Genomic DNA, 21,960 nt, shown 5'->3' with positions numbered 1-21,960 from the left:
TAAATCACAGTCAAGTGGATCAGATCAATCTTTTCATTAAAGGAAAAAGCATGAGTAATTCCACCAAAAGTTTCTCATCTCTATAGTAATATCATTATTTTAGCTTAAAAAATCCTCTAATTATTTAAAAACAAATTGAAACTGAAAAAATAAAAATAAAACTTACTATGTTATTCTTATTCCATAAGTAAACTAGCCACTATATTTTAAGAGAAATAATACAGGAAACCTAAAAGAAAAACTCACTCCTGTGACTCGAGCAATTTTGAACATCCCATAAGCATAAAGCTCAATAAATCCAGAGCTTCCTCCAAGGACAAGAATATTTAATCTAATAAAAAAATGTAACAAGCAGAGAACCAGTGAACAACACAGATGATTGTGGGTGTTTTTTATATTTGTGGATTTTATTTCTACACTATCTTTAAAAAATAATTAGCATGAACTTATAGTACAAAAGTGTTACACTGTGATATTTACAACATGAATATAATACACTTTGATCAAATTTACTCCTAATCTATATTACTCTTTCTTAACTATCCTTCCTCCCTATCTATTCCTTCCTAAGTTTCTGTAGGGCTTCATGCTGGTATTGTCATACATATATATTCACCTTCCCTCACCATCTCTTTTTCCTTTCTCCCTCCTGCTGGTTCCTCTTCTCTCTTTTAGATGACTGTGGTTTTTTTAGCCAAAATATCAATTGTTACTGCTTTAATCTAATCTGAGTGCTAAAATTCCTCTGTGGGGAAAACTGATACACTAAGCAAACACAGCAACTCTCAATATTCAATCACAGCAGGCCATTTCTTTTGTTTCCAAAGAACAATATATATTTCTTATAGCTAACATTAAGCATTTATAGTAACATAACATACTAATAATTGTATTCACATACAGCCAATAACAAAACAGTTTTATTATGGATATGACACAATGAAGAACTTGGATAATTAAAATTGAAATTTTAAAAATTCTAGTACTATCCCCTTTTACTTATTAAAAACAAGTATACTGCATTACTGCTAACACACGAAACAAAGAACGAGCACACAGTAAAAACAGCAAGACGGTGACATCTATTATTTGAAGACACAGCGTGTCTACAATGAGATAACATAACAAAAGATTTGCTCCTGAAAATTTGGAAATGTTCCTCCAATATGAAAAGTGACTTATTTAAATTAGATTTACCTGACATCTCCCAAGCGTTTAATAATTTCATCAGAATTCTCCTCACTACAATATAAAAATAAATTGAGTCATCTTTCAACCATGTTCTTTCAACTAAAAAAAAACATTATTTTATTTGAAAACAACAAAAAAGTATATTTTACCTAAATATTTTTGAGGTGCTGCTATAATGAGAGAAAGGAGAGACAAAGGTAAAATGATACTCATGAGAGAAGTATGTACCAATATTTAAAGCAGATTAACCTGCAAGATTAAGTCCAAAGAAATACAACTCTGATACTTACTTTTTTGGTAATGTGGGCAGCTTGGGTAAGAGAATGTTTGACTCATCTTCAGCATTATAGAACGATATTAGAACACTAAAAGGAAGGGAAACAGGCATTACACAAACAGTAATAAGTTACTTCTCTTTCTATTAAAAATATATTTTTTAAAGACTCATTCCATAACTTTAAGAAGTAAAGATATACAAGACACCCTGGCTCATGGCTCATGCCTATAATCCTAGCTACTCAGGAGGCTGAAACATGAGTGTCACCGTTCAAAGCAAGCCGGGGCAGGAAACTCAGTGAGACTCTTATCTCCAATAAACCACCAGAAAATGAGAAGTGGTGCTGTGGCTCAAGTGGTAGAGGGCTATCCTTGAGCTAAAGAGCTCAGGAACAGAGCCCAGGCCCAGAGTTGAAGCCCCACAACCAACAACAACAAAAAGTAAAGATATGGCACAGATAGTTTACCTGTCTAATAATCACAAATAAGAAATGATAAAAGCAGAAATTTCTTTTGTTTGTAAAAACAAATGGACCTACTGTTATTCAACAGTTTTCTTGGGCTGGGAAGGTGGCTCAGTGGTAGAGCGCTTGCCTTGCATACATGAGGCCCTGTGTTCGCTTCCTCAGCACCACATAAGCAGAAAAAAAAAGGTCAGAAGTGGCGCAGTGGCTGGAGTGGTAGAGCACTTGCCTTGAGCTGAAGAGCTGAGGGACAGTGCCCAGGCCCAGAGTTCAGGCCCCACAACCAGACCCAAAGCAAAAACAAAAACAGCTTTCTTAGCATAAAATACCTTCGGCCAGGTGCCTGTAATCCTAGCTGCTCAAGAGGCTGAGATCTGAGGACCATGGTTCAAAGCCAGCCTCGGCAGGAAAGTCTGTGGGACTCTTATCTCCCATTAACCACAAGAAAACAGGAAGTGGAGCTGTGCCTCAAAGTAATAGAGCACTAGCCTTCAGCATGAAAGCTTAGGAACAGCACTTAGGCCCTGAGTTCAAGCTCTTATGCCAGATAAAAACAAAAACAAAAACACACACACAAAATCCACCTTTCATATATACTCAGTATTGGGATACTGAAAATATATGATTTTTTAACTCAAATCTAAGAAATTTTGCTACTAAAAGTAACTTTACAGAACAGTGCAATTAATATATCATTTAATTACTGGTTCTATGGCTTACATACATTTGCCATCTGACAAAACAGCAGGTACAAGAGACTATATCATAAACTTTGCAACAGTCTCAGTAGCTGGGATAACAGCATGTGGGTTTATAGGCATGTACTACTGCACTTGGCTTATAAATAGGTTTATTTCCCCTTGTCATTTTCAGATAAGACTGGAAACAGATAAGCTAGCAAATGAAAGAATGGGAATTTAGAAGTATTTTTCACACTTTTACACAAAGTAGCTATCCTGAGTTTCTAGACTTAACAGGAAACAATTCTAAACCATGAGTACCAAGTATTGAGAACACAGTTAGCAAGTAAGTGAGCTGGGATAGGAAGTACAAATATGGTCTGCTTCTCTCACTTTCTAGAAGATTCACTGATTATCTGATAACGGATTAATCACTGTGGATTCATGTATATTTCAAATGCCAGGCTACCACCTTGTTATCTATTTCTTTCAGGCCCTTCATCAAGTTGTCAGTTAACATTCAGGATTTACAAATTTATTTGATATCAAGTTAGTAAAATTTAATCAGTGAGGAGGAGGTGAGGGAAAAAATTATTTTTTTAGGGGGGGGTGGTTGGTAGTGGGGTTTGAACTCTGGGCCTTGAACTCTAGCCGGGGTGCTGTCCCTCAGCTCTTCACCTCAAGGTGAGTGCTCTACCACTTGAGCCACAGGGCCAATTCTGGTTTTGTGGTAGTGAATTGGAGATAAGAGTCTCATGGACTTTCCTGCTCAGGCTGGCTTTGATCTTAGCCTCTTGAATAGCTAGGATTACAGGCGTGAGCCACAGGCTCCCTGCAGAAAAGTAAATTTTTTAATCCTCCCTTCCCCAAATTCAACATCACCCAGATTCACTAGCCCCTCAGTCTACCTTTACTGCAAGCTTTACTTGTCTATACTATTTTGAAAGCATTTTTGGAAATTTTACTTCTAGTAATTAATCTAAGGAGTAATTACACAGAGTTATTTCAAGTACTCAGAATGTTTATACAACATTGCTTATAAAAACCCAAAACTGACAATTACCTAAAACCACCATAGGAGTCATATTTAGTAAATTAGAATATATGAAAGAGTGAATTGCTATGCAGGCATTTAACATTAATGTGATAAATCTATCTCTATTGAGCCAAAAAGAAAAAAATTATGTATGAAAATAGGAAGCATCATTAACTTTAAAAAATTGTATTGTTATTATAAAGGTGATGTACAGAGGGTTTACAGCTCACTGACTTAATAAAAGTACACACATAGATCTCTATTTGAACATATCAAGCAACGTGGAAAACTGTTCACCAAAATAAAAGCAGTTGCTACTTTTCAGTGATAAGCTTTCAAAGAATATTATTTATTTGTTTGTTTATTTATTTATTTATTTTGGGTTCAGTAGTGGGGCCTGAACTCTAGGCCTGGGCGCTGTCCCTTAGCTCTTCAGCTCAAGGCTAGCACTCTACCACTTGAGCCACAGCACCACTTCGGGCTTTTTTCTTTTTGCTTATGTGGTGCTGAGGAATCGAACCCAGGGCCTCATGCTTGCAAGGCAAGTGCTCTGCCACTGAGCCACCTTCCCAGCCCGTCAAAGAATTTTAAGTCCTTACATTTACCTAGATAAAAATTAAGCAATGAAGAATATATATTCACTTTACAAAAGCAATTTGCTTTTTTCTTAGAGTACTAATGATGCAGACAAAGTTGACACTAGGATTTAGTAGTTTACAGAGCTGACTGGATGTGTACCACAGCTCAGAAAAGGACTGTCACTGTGAAACACCTGGCAGAGAAGTTCAGTCATCATAGCCCTACCAGCCACGATAGAAGAGGTAGCAAGAGGCAAAAGACCACACAGAAATGAAAGAACTGGAGTCAAAGCAGGGGGTCCTCATGTGTGACCTACTTATTTACATTATGCATATCTTATTCACACTTATTCATACATATTCATAAGAATGCTTCCGAGCCTGTACAACTACTGCTGAAATATTTTCTGGGTAAAAGGCCATGATGGCATTGATTAGACTGGCAAACGGCAGCTGGTGCTTGACCAAAGGGTAGAGGACAGGAGTATAGAAAGAACAAAGTTAGAGTTTACTGCACTTATCTTTGCCAAGAAGCCACATTTTTCCAAAGAGGTATCTCCAACAGATAGAATTCGAGCTATGAAAAATGTTTAACCATTTAAAAAAATTCCAAAGGACGGGGCTGGGAAGGTGGCTCGGTGGTAGAGTGCTTGCCTTGCATGCCTGAGGCCCTGGGTTCGATTCCTCAGCACCACATAAGCAAAAAAGAAAAAAAGCCAGAAGTGGCACTGTGGCTCAAGTGGTAGAGTGCTAGCCTTGAGCTGAAGAGCTGAGGGACAGCACCCAGGCCCAGAGTTCAGGCCTCACAATTGGAACCCTCCCCCCAAAAAAAGAAATCTAATTTTGCCCAATATTGGATTATGTGACACTTGTTTACAACCAGAATATACACTGATAATCTTTGGTTTTTGTTTGTTTGTTTTTTGGGTCCAGTCAAGGGGCCTGTGACCCAAAGGGGTAGAGTACCACCACAAAAGCTCAGGGACAGTGCCAAGGCCCTGAGTTCAAGCCCCAAGACTGGTGCATATGTGTGTACACACGCATGCGTGCACGCACACACACACACACACATACACACACATACACCATGCTTCCTCTAACACCAGTATTTCTTATTATCATTTTCTATGACCTTAGGAGCATTAACACCTTGGGACTAGCTAGGTAGTGAAATTCTAGGTAAATGAGAGACACCCTCTTCTTTTGACATGTAAGAAAAAGCCACAAAGGGGAGAGGGGAGGGCTGGCACTGTCTCTGGCAATGGAAGACAGGCAGGCGGGAAGGAAAGATCTGGAAACTAGAACCTTCCGATCACCCACACCTTCACACTCCTTGCAGAGCTGGGGGTCCCTGCATGTCCTCTGCTCTCTACACTGGAGGCGGCGGCAGTGGCTGCAGACGGCTCTTTGCCATTCCCTGAGCAAGGAGAGGCTGTGGTGCCCTATGCGAACCTCGCCCCGGGGTGATGCCAATGTGGGCCGCACGACTTTCCTCTCCTCTTTATCTCCCAATAGGAGGGAGCTGACAGCTTGGCCCAGCCAGCAGAAAACCTGTGAGCCAGGCTCCACTAGACAAGCAGGCCTTCACCTCCCTGAGGACTGGGGACCTGAGAGAGCAGACACAGGCAGACATTTCCCCCACCGCAGCCAGGGCAAAGCTGCCCATGGCCTGGGCAGATGGCACCATCCCCATGGCCCTGCTCTAGCTTGTCTTCCCAACGGTCTCTCCCATCCTCTCCTTTTCCACACTGGTAGCTCACGCCTGTCTTCCTACCTACTCAGGAGGCTGAGATCTGAGGATTGTGGCTCGAAACCAGCCCAGGCAGGGAAGTCCGTGAGACTCTTATCCCCAATGAACCACAAAAAGCTAGAAGTAGAGCTGTGGCTCAAATGGTAGAGCATTACTCTTGAGCAAATCAGAGCTCAAGGGCAGCACCCAGGCCCTGAGTTCAAGCCCCATGACCTACATAAAAATAAAAATTGGAAAACAAATTGAAAAATCAAGAGAGTCTTCCCCCAGTCAGAGATTTTTACCCAATTTGAGGACCCCACCCCAGCTTCTATCTTCTCATGGGATAAAGTCCAACACAACCCACATTTTGGTCTCATCCAAAGTCCCAGCTGGGACCTCTGCTCCATCCCCTTCTCCTGCTGCTCTCCCAACACTAAGCAGGCAAAGGTGGGCATTAAATGTCCTTTGAATACCAGCTAGCTTGCAACACATAAACACATAAGTGATGTTAAACAAAATCCCTATGAACAAGGACACAGCATTAGACCATGCCTGTGGAGAATGTACACCTTGGCAGAGAAGCAGAGAGAACACTGAAATAAAAGGTGGGGTTCTGAGGCAGGCTCCAGTGGCTCATACCTATCAATTCTAGCCATTCAGAAGATTGAGATCTGAGGACCGTGGTTCAAAGCCAGCCTGGGCAGGAAAGTCTGATGGGAGTCTTTAGTTCCAATGAACCAGCAAAAAGTCAGAAGTGGAGCAGTGGTTCAAGTGGTAGAGCACTAGTCTTTAGTAAAAAAGCTCAGAAAAGCACCTAGGCTCTGAGTTCAAGCCCCAGGACCAGCACACACACAGACACACACACACCGAGACACACACACAGACACACAGACACACACACAGACACAGACACAGACACACACACACACACACACACACACACACACACACACACACACACACACACACACACTTCAGCCCAGGCCAAATCCTCTGTTCAGGACTTGACACAAGATAACATGAGTTTTACCCCCAGGAAGTACGGCATTTATTTAGGCACGAGAAAGCCGACTCTACTTCAGCTCCCGATGGACACGCTGACACTAGTCAGAGGGGTCCTGGGGCCTCGTCTGCATATGACTCATGGCTGACCTCCCTGAAGAGCACTAGGCCAGCGATTGCAAAGATACCAGAGTAACACGTGTAGCCACAGAGGCGATACTCAGGAGTGGGGAGCCTCACGGGAGGGTGGCTGAACCAGTCAGACACTAGGGAGAGAGCTCCAACCAAGAGCCAGCCCAAAGGTCACCTCCATGGAGAACCAGCAGACAAACTTCCTTGGAGGAAGTCTGAGGACATGGAGAACGTTCCAGATGAGCATCTGTGACTCCCTGACTTACATGTTCTGCCAAGATCTCAGAATAGATTACCCCCCCCCATTAAAATGGAGGCACCTGGCAGCTCACACCTGTCATTCCAGCTACTCAGGAGGCTGAGAGCTGAGGATCGAGGTTTGAAACCAGCCTGGGCAGGAAAGTCCATGAGACTCTGATCTCCAGTGAACCACCAAAGGCCAGAAGTAGAATTGTGGCTCAAGTGGTAGAGCACCAGCCTTCAGCAAAAATAGCGCAGGGAAAGCGCCCAGACCCTGAGTTCAAAGCCCAGGACAAGCACAATAAATTTAAAAATGCGACAATGAACTTGATACATGGCTCAAATGGTAGAGTACCTTTACTCCACTTAATTAATTACTAATTTATTAAAGTATCACTTTAATAAACTGACTTTTTAGAGACAGGAAGCATAGCTCAAGTAGTAGAGTGTCAGCCAGGAGAGAAAAATCTGAGCATGAGCAAAGGAGGTCCTGAGTTCAAGCCCCAGTACTATCACACACACACACACACACACTCACACTCACACACACACACACACACACACACACACACACACACACACACACACACACACACACACCAATTGACTTTTGGTTGTTAAAATTATTATTAGAGAAGGATAAGATGACATCTAATACTAGTACCCAGACAATCATGCAAAATGTCAAACTGTGTTGAATGCAAAGGAATAAAGAATGATATTCTGGGGCAAATACAGGCACACTGTCTCCAAGGAAGGAAAAGAAGAAGGGGAGGGAAGAGAGGAGAGAGGGAGAGGGGGAAGGGGAGAGGGAAGGGGAACAGAAGGGGAGGGAAAAGGAGGGAAAGGAAGGGAAGGGGAAGAGGGGAGAGGAAAAGGAAGGGGAGGGGAGCGGAGGGGAGGGGATGATGACATACTATCAGGGACCCATCTGCCCCTTCCTCTAGGTTGAAATTCAAAAATGTTCCCAGCAAAAGAACAGAGTCTTGTTCAGTCTGGATGGGGGGCAGGCTGGGGGGGAGGGGTTGCTACACGGCGCCCAGGCTGATTGTGCTCTGCATTTGCAGGGCAGTCCCAGTCCCCCACCACACCCAAATAGCACTGCCCCACACGCATGACCCCGTAGATCCTGCTCTCTTTGGATGCCAGCCACTGACCCCCCAACCCGGCTGGCAGGGGAGGCTGCGGACGGAGGGGCCACATCCTCTAAATAAACAGACACCCAGGGGTCCCACAGGTTCTCAAGAAGTATTGAGCTCATCCACTGGCCAAAGAACCCACATGCTTCTAAGAGACATCGGGAGAGACAAGACATGAAATGTATCCAAGATGCCGCCAAAGCTGCTGGCTGCATCGGAGAAATCTCAAAACAAAATACATTCATAATACAGCAGGTGTATTATATACACCAGGTATAATACATCAGGTACTAGTGGCTCACACCTGTCATCCCAGTGACTCAGGAGGCTGAGATCTGAGGATCATGGCTCAAAGCCAGCCTGGGAAGGAAAGTCTGTGCAACTCTGATCTCCAATGAACCACTAGAAAACCAGAAGTGGTGCTGTGGCTCAAGTGGTACAGCACCAGCCTTGAACTCACCACACAATTCTGTACTGCCACCTACACACTTGGGAGACCTCAGCCTATTATGATCATGGGTGAGCAAGGAAGCCATTCCATCCCATGGATTTTCAGACAATGATCATAAACCTGTCCCTTAGCTCTTTTGCTAGAGACCTAGTGCTGTACCACTTGAGCCCAGCTCCATTTCTGATTTTCTAGTGGTTCATTGGAAATAAGAGTCTCGAGGATTTTTATGCCTCTGCTGGTTTTGAACCTCAATCCTCAAATTTCAGAGAAACTGGGGTTCCAGGCATGAGCAATAGGCACCTGGATTCTCCTGAATTTTTTACCCTAGCTGATCTAGAAACTCCATCCTCCCAATCTCTGCCTCAGGTGTAGCTAGAATGATAGGAGAAAGTGACAACACCTGGCTTCACATCCTTTCTGGAAAGCTCCTTTAAAAACAACAATGATTAAAAAACCCATCACTGAAACAGCACTCCCGCCGGCCATTCTTGAGTAGGGAGAATCACAGTCAATCTCCACATAGAGTCCGAATACACAGACAGAATGCAGGCAGAGACAGGCGCAGGAGAGTAGACGGTCTCCCAGATGCACAGGGGGGCGCTGGGGACATATGTACAGCAGGAAAGGGGAAGGTGGAGAGGACAGCGGCCAGAACTCAGCCTTGTGGGAAACAGGATCACCACGTGCGGGGCAATTTCCCGCCCTCTTGTCCTCCACAAAGTACATCAAAACCTGGAAATGGGCTATTTTGCAGGAATTCTAGTCATTCATTCGAACCAAATCAGCCTTGTGTGATGTGCGAAGAGACAAGGCTCTAGAAGGGCACTTTGGGGGACGTCCCAAAGCCAGTGCGGATAAGGAGTTCCTTCACTTACAATGTAAACCGTGCCTTACACCCCCAGCAGGCCACACACCAGGAGCTCAACTCTCAGGAGACCTACTCGGAAACCTGGCTGGTATCAGTGCCACCCCAAGTTCTGCAGCCCCTGTCTCTGTGCCTCTGAAGGGCAGCGAGAATCACACAAGGCCAGTCTCCTGAGGCCTCCACGTATGAACCTGACACAGAATGCCAAGGGCCAGCCACGAGCCTCCAAGGACATCTATCCCATCAGCACCGTAGCTGCCGGAAGTCACCACCAGCAGAGACCAGTCACAAGTACCAATGGGAGACTATCCTAGTCAGATTCACACCAAAGGCCTGTAGAGCTTTCACCCCACCCTTTATTTTTTTATTTTTTCAAAAACATTAATGATCTCAAGTTCCCTATGTCTAGAAACCTACTTGTGTTTTCCCTTAAGTGCTCTCATCTTGCTTTCTGTAAATAAATGTGGATTCACCGGCAAAACAGACTCCAGGAGAAGGTTCTTGAAAGGATCGTGTGTATTTCAGAAGTAACCTTCTTGGGTTTTTCTTCTTGAAACCAAAGCACCTTTGTAAATAGGCACAGAATAAATTTTAAAAGAAAACAGCTGGGCGCCAATGGCTCATGCCTGTGATCCTAGCTACTCAGAAGGCTGAGGTCTGAGGATCATCGTTCGAAGCCAGCATGAGCAAGAAAGTCCCTGTGAGACTCTTATCTCCAATGAACCACTCGAAAACCAGAAGTGGCGCTGTGGCTCAAGTGGTAGAGTGCTAGCCTTGAGCACAAGGAGGCTCAGGGACAGCGCCCAGGCCCTGAGTTCAAGTCCCATGACCAACTAAATAAATAAGAGGTCGGGAAGATTAAGGAAGTAAGATCGTGTTTGTTCCAGAAAACGGAAGGACAGAGAGAGGACCTGGGATGACGAAGGGGTGAAAAACCCTCATAAGACCTGACCCCAAAACCACTTAGGAAAAATGCTAGGAACAGAGATGAGGACAGGAGTTCGAGGACAGACATGCTCAGAGCTTATTTCTAGCTGAGGAGAACAATCAAGAATTGCAGCGGACACCCCCTTTGGGATGCAACTAGAGGAGAGAAGAGCTTTGAAATGGAGTTGGAGGAATTTGGGGAAACAGCATCCACACAGAAGGATGAAGCTAGATGAAGACCGAATGACCAACACAGGTGCAATTGGTTCAGCCCTCCTCCTACATGACTACAGCTAGACCGGCAAGGCCTTCCCTCCCTTCAAGTCTAGTCTCCGTCTCACTCCAGTAGATTCTACGTGCCCCTCCCTATGATAGGGCACCTGCGGCCCAGAACCCTAGGTAGGCCAAAGTGGAATTGTTCTCAAGTCATTTCCAGCAGAGGTGGGTGCAAATCAAACAAATAATGACCCTTGAGTTTCATCAACAATTCCTGGAGTTTCTAACAAGGAGAAACACACACACACAAGCAAGGCTCCCATTCTGACACTCCAGAGGCACACCTGGCCTGCCTGGTAGGAACTCCCAGCCATGGTCACTCAGTCTGTCTGTGATCACTGCCCCTGCCTAGGTGGAGCCCACCAGCCAAGGTCTGAAAACACAGATCCATGAGGCGTGACTTGATTTCCCTGAATATTGTAGAACCTACCACACACACCCGAAAACCCAGATTACACTCACTACCACTCCTCCCCAACCCACCTCCACCAACAGGCATCCAGAAGAAAAATAGCAGAAAAGAAATAGGTAAATAAATGAATGCACTGGGCTTTGTTCAGGAACACAGATCCATAAATCTTGATCTTGATTGGCTTTTTTTTCTTTTTCCTACCTCTGTACATCTGGGTTCCCATTTATTTTAAAACACAGAAAGGAGGAAGCCAAAAAAGGTGGTTGTGCAAAAACGACGAAGCCAGCCAGGCTAACCATCAGTGATTATAGCCACAGTCAGGTGAGCAAAGGTGTCTCTTAAGGCTTCCTCCTCCTCCTCCTTGCTCTTCCTCCTCCTCATTCCTCCTTCTCTTTTTCTTTTTCTCCTCCTCTTCCTCTCCTGCTCCTTATTCTTCCTCCTCACTCTTCCTCCTTCCCCTCTTTACTCTTCCACCAACCTCTATTTTGACATCCGCATGACCTGATGGGGCCCCAGAAGACGGGAGGAGGGAAGTGCTTTTATCTCCAATGAGCCGGCAGAGAGGTGGGAAGTAGAGCTGTGGCTCTAGTTCAAGGCCAAGGAAGCTCTCACCTACAACTCTCTCCCACCCCCCTACAACACCCGGAAGTCCAGTGAAGGATTCTGACCACCATGTCCACCTCCCACCCCCAGCCAGGCCTGACATCTATAGATCCACCTTGGCCTCTCCTCAGTTCCCCTCTTGCTCTGGCCTCAAAGGCATAGTCTTGTGCCTCTACCTCCAGGCGCTGCCCTTCAGAGACCCCTAAAAATTCATCCCCAACAGTTCCAGCCCCAGAGTACCACATCTGGCCTTCAGGCTAAAGGCCAGGTATGAGAGCTTGCACCTGTAATCCCAGCTATGCCAAAGGTATGCATGGGAAGATCACCATCTGAGGTCCCCTACCTGAATAAAAGCAGCTAAAGTGAAAAGGGCTGGGTGCCCAGCTAGTGGAGGAAAGCACCCACCCATTGAGTGAGTGAGAGAAAGAGAGAGCTAGAGAGGGGGGGGAGAGCAAGTGAGCACATCTTCAGCTGAGCCTCGCTTCGTGTTTGTGAATTGTCTTTCCGAATGCAAACCACAGCGTGGAGATTCGAAGGTGAAAAATCAATTTGGGGGCGGCATCTGTCCAAACCACAACCCCAGGGGCTGGGTGCTTCCGTGCGTGGGGTCTGCCCCCGCCCCTTCCTCTGTCCACATTGAGGAAGGAAGTGCTACAGGATTGGGACACGCCCAGAGGTTGTCCTGGGCACCCCCCTTCTGTCCAATCCCCCCCACACCCCTCACCCGGCCTGCTCTGCACCCCCAGTGAAAGTGGCCAGTGTGTGCACGGCACGGCCTTCACCACTCCAGAAACACAGGGGCCCAGGCCAGCCCCTCGCTGTGAACAGCCAGGCCTGGGCCCCCATCCAACTCTGTCTTGGCCGAGAGTCAACCAGCAGCTTCCCTTTCTTCCTCCTGGCCAGCAAGAAAGCCAGTGGCCAGGGAGGAAGCTTGCTTCGTGTGTCCTTCACTAGCCCCTCAGCTGGACAGCTCTGGTGCGGCTAGATCAGGGAGCCGGCCCCCTTCCCGCTGGCCAGAGAATGCATGCACGTGCCCCTCGTTATGTGTCTCCCTGAGTGGGGGTGCAGAACACGGAGGGCTGGGCCCTCCACCAGCTCCTTCTCCCTGTGTCCTTCCTCCTCCTCCTGAAACCACTCTCTCCTCCTTTCCTGCAATTCATCCTTCAGGGGGAAACTGAAATATGGGTGGGGAACATGTGGCTCTGGCCTGTCACCTGAGGAGCTCAGAAGGCTGAGACAGGAGGATCGTGGGTCAAAGCCAGCCTAGATAGAAAAACTCTGTGAGACTCTTATCTCCAAGGCACCAGCAAAAAGCCAGAAGTGAGGCTGTGGCTCAAATGATAAAGCACTAGCCTTGAGCAAAAGACAGTATCCAGGTCCTGAGTTCAAGCCCCAGGATCTGCATCAGAAAACAACCAACAACAACAAAGGAAGGGGAGGCACAGAAATGAGGCGACAGAGGGTGAACAAAGGCAGCCGTGGTCCTCAGTGGACACCACGTGGAGAATGAACTCTACCACTCCTGGATGGGGACGGGAGGAAGAAACTGGGGGAGAGAGCGAGGGAAGAGAAGACATGGTCCACAGAAAAACGAGCTCACAACCCAACTGATGTAACTGTCACCCTTCTGCACGTCATCTTTATCATCACAATAAAAAATCAATTGTGGGCTGGGAAGGAGGCTCAGTGGTAGAGTTCTTGCCTTGCATGCCTGAGGCCCTAGGTTCAATTCCTCAGCACCACATAAGCAAAAAAGCTGGAAGTGGCGCTGTGGCTCAAGTGGTAGAGTGCTAACCTTGAGCTGAAGAACTGAGGGACAGTGCCCAGGCCCAGAATTCAGGCCCCAACCAGCAAAAAAAAAAAAAAATTAATTGTAATATGGACTATCCCTCTCTCCCCACACACTCTTCCTGAGATATCTCACCCGGCCCTGAGATGGTCTCCAAGCACTCTGTTCCCACAGTGCTAGAAGGCAGAGAACAGAGTCCAGCCCCAGTGGTCACCCCATGTTTGGCAAATCTGTCTGTAGCAGGTATTTATTGAATAGTTGAATAGAGAAATCACACACACACACACACACACACACACACACACACTTAGAAAAGACAGAAGTTGGGCACCAGTGGCTCACACCTGCAATACCAGCCACTCAGGAGGCTGAGATCTGAGGGTCAATATTCAAAGCCAGCCTAGGCCAGGAAGGTCTGTGAGACCAAAAAGCAAGAGGTGGAGGTGTGACTCAAGAGGCAGAGCCGCCAGCATTGAGCAAAATCAAAATTAATTAATTAATTAAAAATTAAAAAAAACTCAGGGGCAGCGCTCAAGCCCCACAACTGGCACCAAAAAAAAAAAATCTAATTAACTAAAAGAAGACAATGTGAAAGAGAAGAGATGCCAAGATATCAGATAAGATCAATTACAAAGGGGGGGACCCAAAGAAAGAATAAGAAAGCAAATCACCCATTAAAAGAAGACCCACTGGACATGGGTACTGAGGAGCCGCCAGCCCTGAGGCAAATCAACCTGGAGACCCTGGGCCTCACTTTCCCCCATCTCTTAAATGAGAAGCCGGCAGTGGACATCTTTCTAGCAGGTCAGAGCTGGACGTTTCCGGTTTCCTCTAATCCACCAGACCAGACAACCCCTGCCCCCAGCTTCATTAACTCATTCATTCCTTCACTTAGTCCACACGTGTGTATTTCATTAGGTGCTACTAGTCACTCAACAATGTTAAATACAAGTGCTGAATTGAAATCTCTCTCCGCGCCCTGGAGAAGTTCACATACTTCCCGTTCTCCAGCAGGGTGCGTGAAGAGAATTTCGGGGCACCAAGTACACCCAAAATCCTGAGCAGGTGCCGGTAGCTTCGAGAAGGCCCAGAGAAAGGCCACAAGGCCACTAACCTGGGAGGAGCATGGACATCCAACCACGAGCACGCCCTTCCAGCTCATACCACCACTCTCCCATTCCTGCCCCCAGGGGCTGAGGCACCCAATGGGTTTTGTGCCACCGCCAGGGCCTGGGCAGGCCCTGAAGCCCACCCCTCTCTGGACTGCCTGCTGCTGGCCCAGCCCCGGCATCCTGGAAGAGGACATCAATCCCACCACTAATCTCCTGTCTCTGGAGAATCCCTTGTGGTTGAAAGAGGAGATCCACTCTAATAAAATGTGAACAACTCATTAGACCCATAACTCCCCTTTTGATCTCTATTTACAGAGAGGGTAGGGGAGGGGGGTGGAGGGACTCCACGAGGATGGGGCTGTGCACACCCAATGGCAGAGAAGGGAAAATGGGAGTCAACTGTGAGGAAGAGCTTTCTAGAATTGTCAGGGAAGCTTGGAGGATGGGGCTGAAAAACAAAACAAAACAGAAGAGCCTTGCCTGGCCAAGACCATCCACACCCCACCCCCTTGGGTCAACCTTTATCTTTGTAGTTCAAAAGAGGAACTGCAGGGGGGGGAAGGAGGCATGTCTCCGTTGATAGAGTGCCAGCCAATAGGGTCAGGGACCAAGTTCAAATTCAAAATGGAAAAAGGAAAGAGAAGCACACTAGCTTGGAACCACCAAACCCAACCACACACAGCCACAGAGGCGTGTCTCCGTTGATAGATTGCCAGCCAATAGGGTCAGGGACCAAGTTCAAAACGGAAAAAGGAAAGAAAAGCACACTAGCTTGGAACCACCATGCCCAACCACACATAGCCACAGAGGCGTGAACCACACATAGCCACAGAGGCGTGTCTCCGTTGATAGAGTGCCAGCCAATAGGGTCAGGGACCAAGTTCAAGTTCAAAACGGAAAAAGGAAAGAGAAGCACACTAGCTTGGAACCACCACGCCCAACCACACACAGTCAAACGGCCAGTTCTCCCTGCCCCTTCCTCACACCCTGCCTCAGACAACTGAAGGGACGTCAGCCCACAGAGGGGAGCACAGATGTCATTGTCAGTTGATTCTTGAACAGCGAAACATAAAATGCCATCATCATCTTCCCTGTCCTCTCCCGCCCCATCCTCAAATCCAGCAGAGATGAGAAGGATCTGGAAAGATGTCTTATGATGTAAAAAACATGCTGAGAGCCAGATCCACTCAGCCTGCTTCTCCCTGCTGAAGATCACTTCCTCCATCTGCTGATTTCAGCCCCGGTGCTGTTCCCTACCTGGCCTCCCCTGCACCAGGCCCTACCCATGGGGGCCATGAGGCCAAAAGCCAAGAGGACAGGGAAGAATCTGCTGCCATCTTTCTAGATGCAAGGTCCTACAGTTCCCTCCGCCTCCAGTAGGAGCCGCTCTTCTCAACCAGACTAAATAAAAGAAGGAGGAGAAAGAAGCCAGGCACCAGCAGCTCACACCTGTCATCCAAGCTACTGAGATCTGAGGATAGAGGTTCAAAGCCAGCCCGGGTGGGAAAGTCTGTGAGTCTCTTGTCTCCAGTAAATTACTGGGAAAAGGTTGGAGGTAGTGGTGCTGTGGTTCAAGTGGTAGAGCACTCACCTTGAGCTCAAGCCCGCAGTGACAGCACCCAGGCACAGAGCTCAAGCCCCACAACAGCCAAAAAAAGCAACTGGTGTGCAGAGGGGGTGATTTTTCGAGAGGGATTTTTCTCCTCCCTTCCCTATCCTGCCATTTATCCTCACTTACTCCTCTGCCTGCTGCATCACCCCTAAGAAAAAAATCACCCAGTAGCAGAGGCAGACTTTCAGACAAGACAGGCTTCCTAGAGCCAAGGCCAATGAGTGAGAAGAGGAGGCAGGCCGGAGCCCATGGGCCACCATCTCCATGCAGGGACCCCAGCCCGGCAACCCAGAAACACGGCCCCCAGGGGGGCTGGGACTCCTCGCTTCACAGCACCACTGACCCTTCCTGGGAAGTCTTGGTTTCCTATTAATTTCTTGTCTTAATTGCATACCATGCGTGCTCCTCATTGCTGTTGCTATTAAAACTACTTTTGCTCCCACCAGCAACCTCGTCATGCATGACAGGGGGGAGGGGGCAGGAGGAGACAAAAAGCCAACCCAACTGGCAATTCATGCAGCCAGGAGGAGAGGAGAACAAAGGCTCCCCCCTCACCCCGACCCCTCGTCTTGGGGGTCCCCCCCACCCCACAAAGGCCCACCTGTGGCCACTCCCCCAAAGGCCTTGGCCAGTCGGAACCCCTCACCCCCACTCGGGTCCTGCCCCTCCACATTCTCCTCATGCCCTTTCTCTTCTCTTCCTCTGCACCCACCTTCTGTCACCCCTCCCTCCCCATTGCTGGTGGGTCCTGGGGTCCACACATGACAGCTGGAAACCTGGCTTTGTCCTACTGGGTGAGTGGGGAGGGACGGGGGCTGAGACCCTGCCATCGCCCCAACCCACTCCACGCCAATCACTGGGAGACCCAAAGGTACTCACCTGCGAACTCTACCTGCAATCATGGCCCACCCCACCCCTGCCTCTGAGCTATTCTGAAGAAAGATGAAGAGTTCTCCCAGCCCACCTCCTTCCTGGAGCAAGCAGGTGGAGAAGCCAGCTGAGGGACCTCCAAAGTGAGCAAGCACCTCGAGGATGTGTGGAGGCGGTGGGACTCGAACCTCTCACTCTGAGACACCTCGGGCACAGACTGGAGTCTCACACACACTCTGAAACAAGAGGAGATGACTGGGCATCTGGCTGACATCCATCCGCCCTTTCTGGCCAATTCTTTTTTTTTTTTTTTAATAATCATCTACTACAGGGCAGAGGGACGAGCGCCTTCCGTTGACTCTCCATCTCAATGGTTCCAAAGCATTGCTGATTCGCTTTTTTAAGACCAGAGATGGGAAAATAAGTAACACACATAAAGAAAGGGATGAGATATCGGGAAAGCATTATTGATGATTCTGCTCTAGATTCCTTCCAGACCTTGATCCCAAGCTCAGGCTGGTGTGTACCTGTTCCCTGAGTTTGCAGCTGTCTGTTGAGTGAGGCAGGAAGGTGGGCCCTGGAAGATCAGAAGCTCCAGCTGTTGCCACCCCTAGCTGGGTCGTGATCCCATCTTGTTTTTCCCTCAAGAGTTACCTTGGCTTGCCCAAGTGGCTCATAGAAGAATCATTTCACTAAGTCTTTCTTCAGCTCTCCTCCCCCGCCCCCACACACACATGCACACACACATTAAGATGCTGCCTAACCGACATTTTGCCATATTGTGAAAATGGATGAAAGGGGAAGGTGGGGGAAATGGAAGTATCCATGCGATTTTCAGGGCTGGTAAGACACACACACACACACACACACCACACACGCACGTACGTGCGGGGTCAGTACCATCCCTTTGTTCAGCACAAAAGCTCTCTCACGTGTGGACTCCCTTCCCACACACCCTGCATTTTGAACTCAGGGAGAGAGCCATTTGCAACTGAGGAGCTCCAGCAGTTTGCCCCCAAAAAATAGGGAGGGAAGGGGGAGGTGGGAGGAATGTGTGGGTATAAATAGATGTGTAGACACAGGAGAAATTTACAGCTCAGAGAGAGAACACATGGTGTGGAGGATGATTGAAAAACATAAAGAAATAAAGAAATCTCCCCCCCCCCACACACACAAATCCAAATGAAAAAGCAGATTACAGACACAGTCCCTCCTTGCCCAGCTCAGGATTTTAAGGTCTCCCTCAGCGACCCCCTAGGGGGGGTGGAACCTGGCAATCCTGCCTCTCCAGCCAGCCTGGACCCCTGGGCGACCTGGCCTCCAGGGATGGGAGGCAGCACGGGACCAGCAGTCTGCCCTCGAGATGGCCGCAGTGACCCTTGCTGTAATCCTCTCTCCTGATTTTTAATGTAAGGGTGCAGATCATTAGGATGGGGTGGAAAGATGGAGCCAGGAGATAGGGGGGTGGGGGTGGGGGTGGAGACATTAGGCAGAAGGGGAGAAGTGGGGGGGGTTGGAATCTAGATAGCTGGAGCACATGGGCTGGGGAGGAGGCTCAGTCGTAGAGCGCTTGCCTTGCATGCATGAGGCCCTGGGTTCGATTCCCCAGCACCACATAAGCAAAAAGAAAAAAGCCGGAAGTGGCGCTGTGGATCAAGTGGTAGAGCGCTAGCCTTGAGCTTAAAAAGCTGAGGGACAGTGCCCAGGCCCAGAGTTCAGGCCCCACGACCGGACCCCCCCCCCAAAAAAAAGAAAAAAGAATAGATAGCTGGAGCTCTTGGCGAAGACAATGGCATTTAACTAGAAAATCATCATTCACCCAGACGCCTACCCACCCTCCCACCTGCCCCCTGCCAGGATCCCCCAATAAAACCTGTTTGATGATGGAGGGGAAAGAGGCCGCCTTCTTTGTTAGAAGTCTTCCCCCCCCCCAAAAAAAAGCATTATTTTTCAGATCCGTTTTTTGGGGTGAGAGACCCAAAAATAAATGAATAAAGAATCACTTGAAGGGAATGAATAGTAGAGACCCCTTTTGTGTGTGTGTGTGTGGTCCGGGAAGGGGACAGGGGTGCGGGGAGCCCCTTGAGCCCTGTGAGGAGTGGGGGGGGGCACGGCCGGCGCGGGGCTCACCTGTATGGGTAAGAGCCGAACCTGTAGCCCGGCCGGTCAGGGCAGCGGCCAGCATTGGTGGGTGGCTCAGGCCTGGGGTGCTGCCTGTCATATCCACTTGGGAGGGAGCCAGGGAGCTTGCATGGAAATCTGGCCCTGGGGTCCGAGGGCACGGTGGGGCGGCCCCAGCATGGGTGGCGGGGTGGCGGGCCGGTGGGCTGGCGGGCAGTCCAGTGGGTCGGTCGGTGGGTGGCCCCGGTTCCCCCCTCCAGTGGCCCGAGGGTGGGGCTCCTACTGTCGGTGGGGCTCCGCGCCTGGCTCTTCTTCCTGACCCTCCTCTTCCTCACAGAGGCTCAGCAGTGGAAGCTTGGGGTGGAGCAGCAGGGAGCCAGCTGTGTCCCCCTGGCGGCGGTGGAGCATGGCGCCGCCGCCCCTTCCTAGGGGGGGGGAAGAGAGAGAGAAAGAGGGTCAGTGTGGAGGGGGGCGTGCTCCAGGAGACATCCCAAGTGGGTAGCAGTGGAGGGGGAGAACCGCACCCCGAGTGCGTGTGTGTGTGTAAGGGGGGGCGCAGGGCAGCGCCGGGACGGGCGACCCGAGGGGGTCGGGGGGCGGGGGGGGGGGGGGGAGGCGCGCACACGGGCACGCGCGGGCCAGCACCGGCAGTCACTCACACTGGCTTCGGCTGATGCGGCCGAAGCCCCGGGCTGTGGGGGCTGACAGGTAGGGGGCACCCGGATCATGGCTGCGCTGGCGGCTGCGGCGGTGGCGGCGGCGGGGCCTCCTCCTCCTCCTCTCATTCCTCCTTTATCTCCTTCCTCCTCTCCTTCCTCCTTTTCCTCCTTCCTCCTCTTCTTCCTCCTCTCCTTCCTCCTCCTCCTACCCTGGCTTGTGCAGACAGCTCTGCAGGTGCCCGTGCCACAACCGGGGCTCCGCTCGCAGGCCTGTGCTGGCTCACACACGCTCAGCCCCGCAGGCCCCCGCCGTGCTCCCGCCCCCCCCCCCCCGCGCGCGCTGCCGCTGCCATTCCCCCCGCCCTTACACATATGCGCACTGCCCGCTGTCCCCTGCGCACGCCCCCACCACCATCCCCCTTGCGCACTGTCCCGCCCCTTCTGCACGCACGCGTCCTCAGGGGCTTCACCTGCCATGCCAGCCCCGTGCAGGACCCGGGAGAAGGGAGGGATCCCCAGGGCCCAGGGGGATCCCCAGGGCCCAGCCCCGGCCCCGCCCCCGAAACCCGCAGAGAACCACAACAAGCCCCCCGGGATCCCCTCGACCCCCAAAACCCGCAGAGATCGACAGCGAGGTCCCCGCAGCCCAGCCCCGCCCCCCGCAGGCCCGACCCTGGGCGCTCACCGCGGCTCCGTGCGCGCGGGCGGGGGTTGGGGTCAAGGGTCGGGCCGCCTCCCTCCCGTGGCAGGTTTACCTCAGTTGGTTGATTGGCGTCTGGAGCACTCTGGGAGGAACCGGGCGGCGCGGCAGCACCCCAGGACCGCACAGGAGGCCGGGCCATGGCTGGATTTGGGGTTCACACCCCCGAGGCTGCACACACAGCACACGCAGGCGCGTGCCCCACCAGCGGGCCTGCACCCCCGCCTCTGCCCTGCGGGATCGCGAGCACCCTAGCTGGGGGCGGCGGCCCACATCAAGCGCCAGGCACTGGGTCGAACTGGGGGATACCCGAGGCCAAACCCCAGTTGGCGGAGCCTCCTGCTGGCCGCTGAGGCGATGAAGGGGCCCAGGCCGTGGGCGGGGCTGCCCCTGGGTGCCTCTGATTGGCTAAACTCCTCCGTGGGGGCCTCTGATAGGTTGAGAGGTATGATTGACAGGCGGTAATTTGCATACGGTGGCCTTGGCCAGGTGGCCAGGCGCATGCTAGGCTTGGTTCCAGCCTTTTAGGAGCCTAGGCGCAGCCGAGGGCCACCGCCATCTCCCCTGGAACCCGTATCAGAGCCCAGGCTGGGAAGTCTGCGGGGTTCTCCAGAGTTCCAGCTAACCAGCACAAAACCCGGAGTGGAGCTGTGGTTCAAGCGGTGCAGCGCCAGCCTCAAGGGGAAAGTGCAGCCTGCAGGCCCAAAATTCAAGGCCCGGAGTTTGATCCCTGGGAAGGTGCAGACTGAGATAAGTGCAAGCAGGATGGGGGGTCCAGGGCACCCCGCAGTCCCCAGCCTCCCCGACACTCGAGCTGGAATCACACCTGTCACGCCTGTTCACACGGTTCACAGTTCACACCCGCTCGTTCGCGTGCAGACCGTCTGTCTCGGGTGGGTGCTCTGTCGCCAAGCCAGGCCCCGGCCCACTTTGCACCGGCTTCCTGTGCAGGACCTAGCAGGACTGCGGCCCGCTGGTTCTAGACTTCTCCTTAAAATCGGAATGGCAACCCGGCTTTGTCCACAGGGGACTATGTCCAGCCGATTTTGCTGCCCCTTGCTGGGCCTCCAGACTCCGGCCTCCAGATCTCAGC

At 50.1% G+C, this 21,960-nt stretch overlaps 1 protein-coding gene across 1 annotated transcript in view; it reads right to left on the bottom strand.

Moving 5' to 3' along the window:
• LOC138810424 (anaphase-promoting complex subunit 4-like) overlaps positions 1-20,236 on the bottom strand; it is a 47,423-nt gene extending 27,187 nt beyond the window's left edge. Inside the window, 6 exon segments of the mRNA XM_069997529.1 lie at positions 247-331; positions 1,198-1,242; positions 1,341-1,368; positions 1,483-1,556; positions 19,518-19,834; positions 20,168-20,236. Of these exon segments, the coding sequence (XP_069853630.1) occupies positions 247-331; positions 1,198-1,242; positions 1,341-1,368; positions 1,483-1,556; positions 19,518-19,834; positions 20,168-20,236 (618 nt within the window).
• Positions 20,237-21,960: the final 1,724 nt, after the last annotated feature.

The sequence above is a fragment of the Dipodomys merriami genome, unplaced genomic scaffold (assembly GCF_024711535.1).
Source record: "Dipodomys merriami isolate MVZ:Mamm:240054 unplaced genomic scaffold, mDipMer1.0.p SCAF_1031, whole genome shotgun sequence".
NCBI lineage: Eukaryota > Metazoa > Chordata > Mammalia > Rodentia > Heteromyidae > Dipodomys > Dipodomys merriami.
Note: the sequence above shows the minus strand (reverse complement) of the source record. Positions and strands in the feature narration are given on the sequence as shown.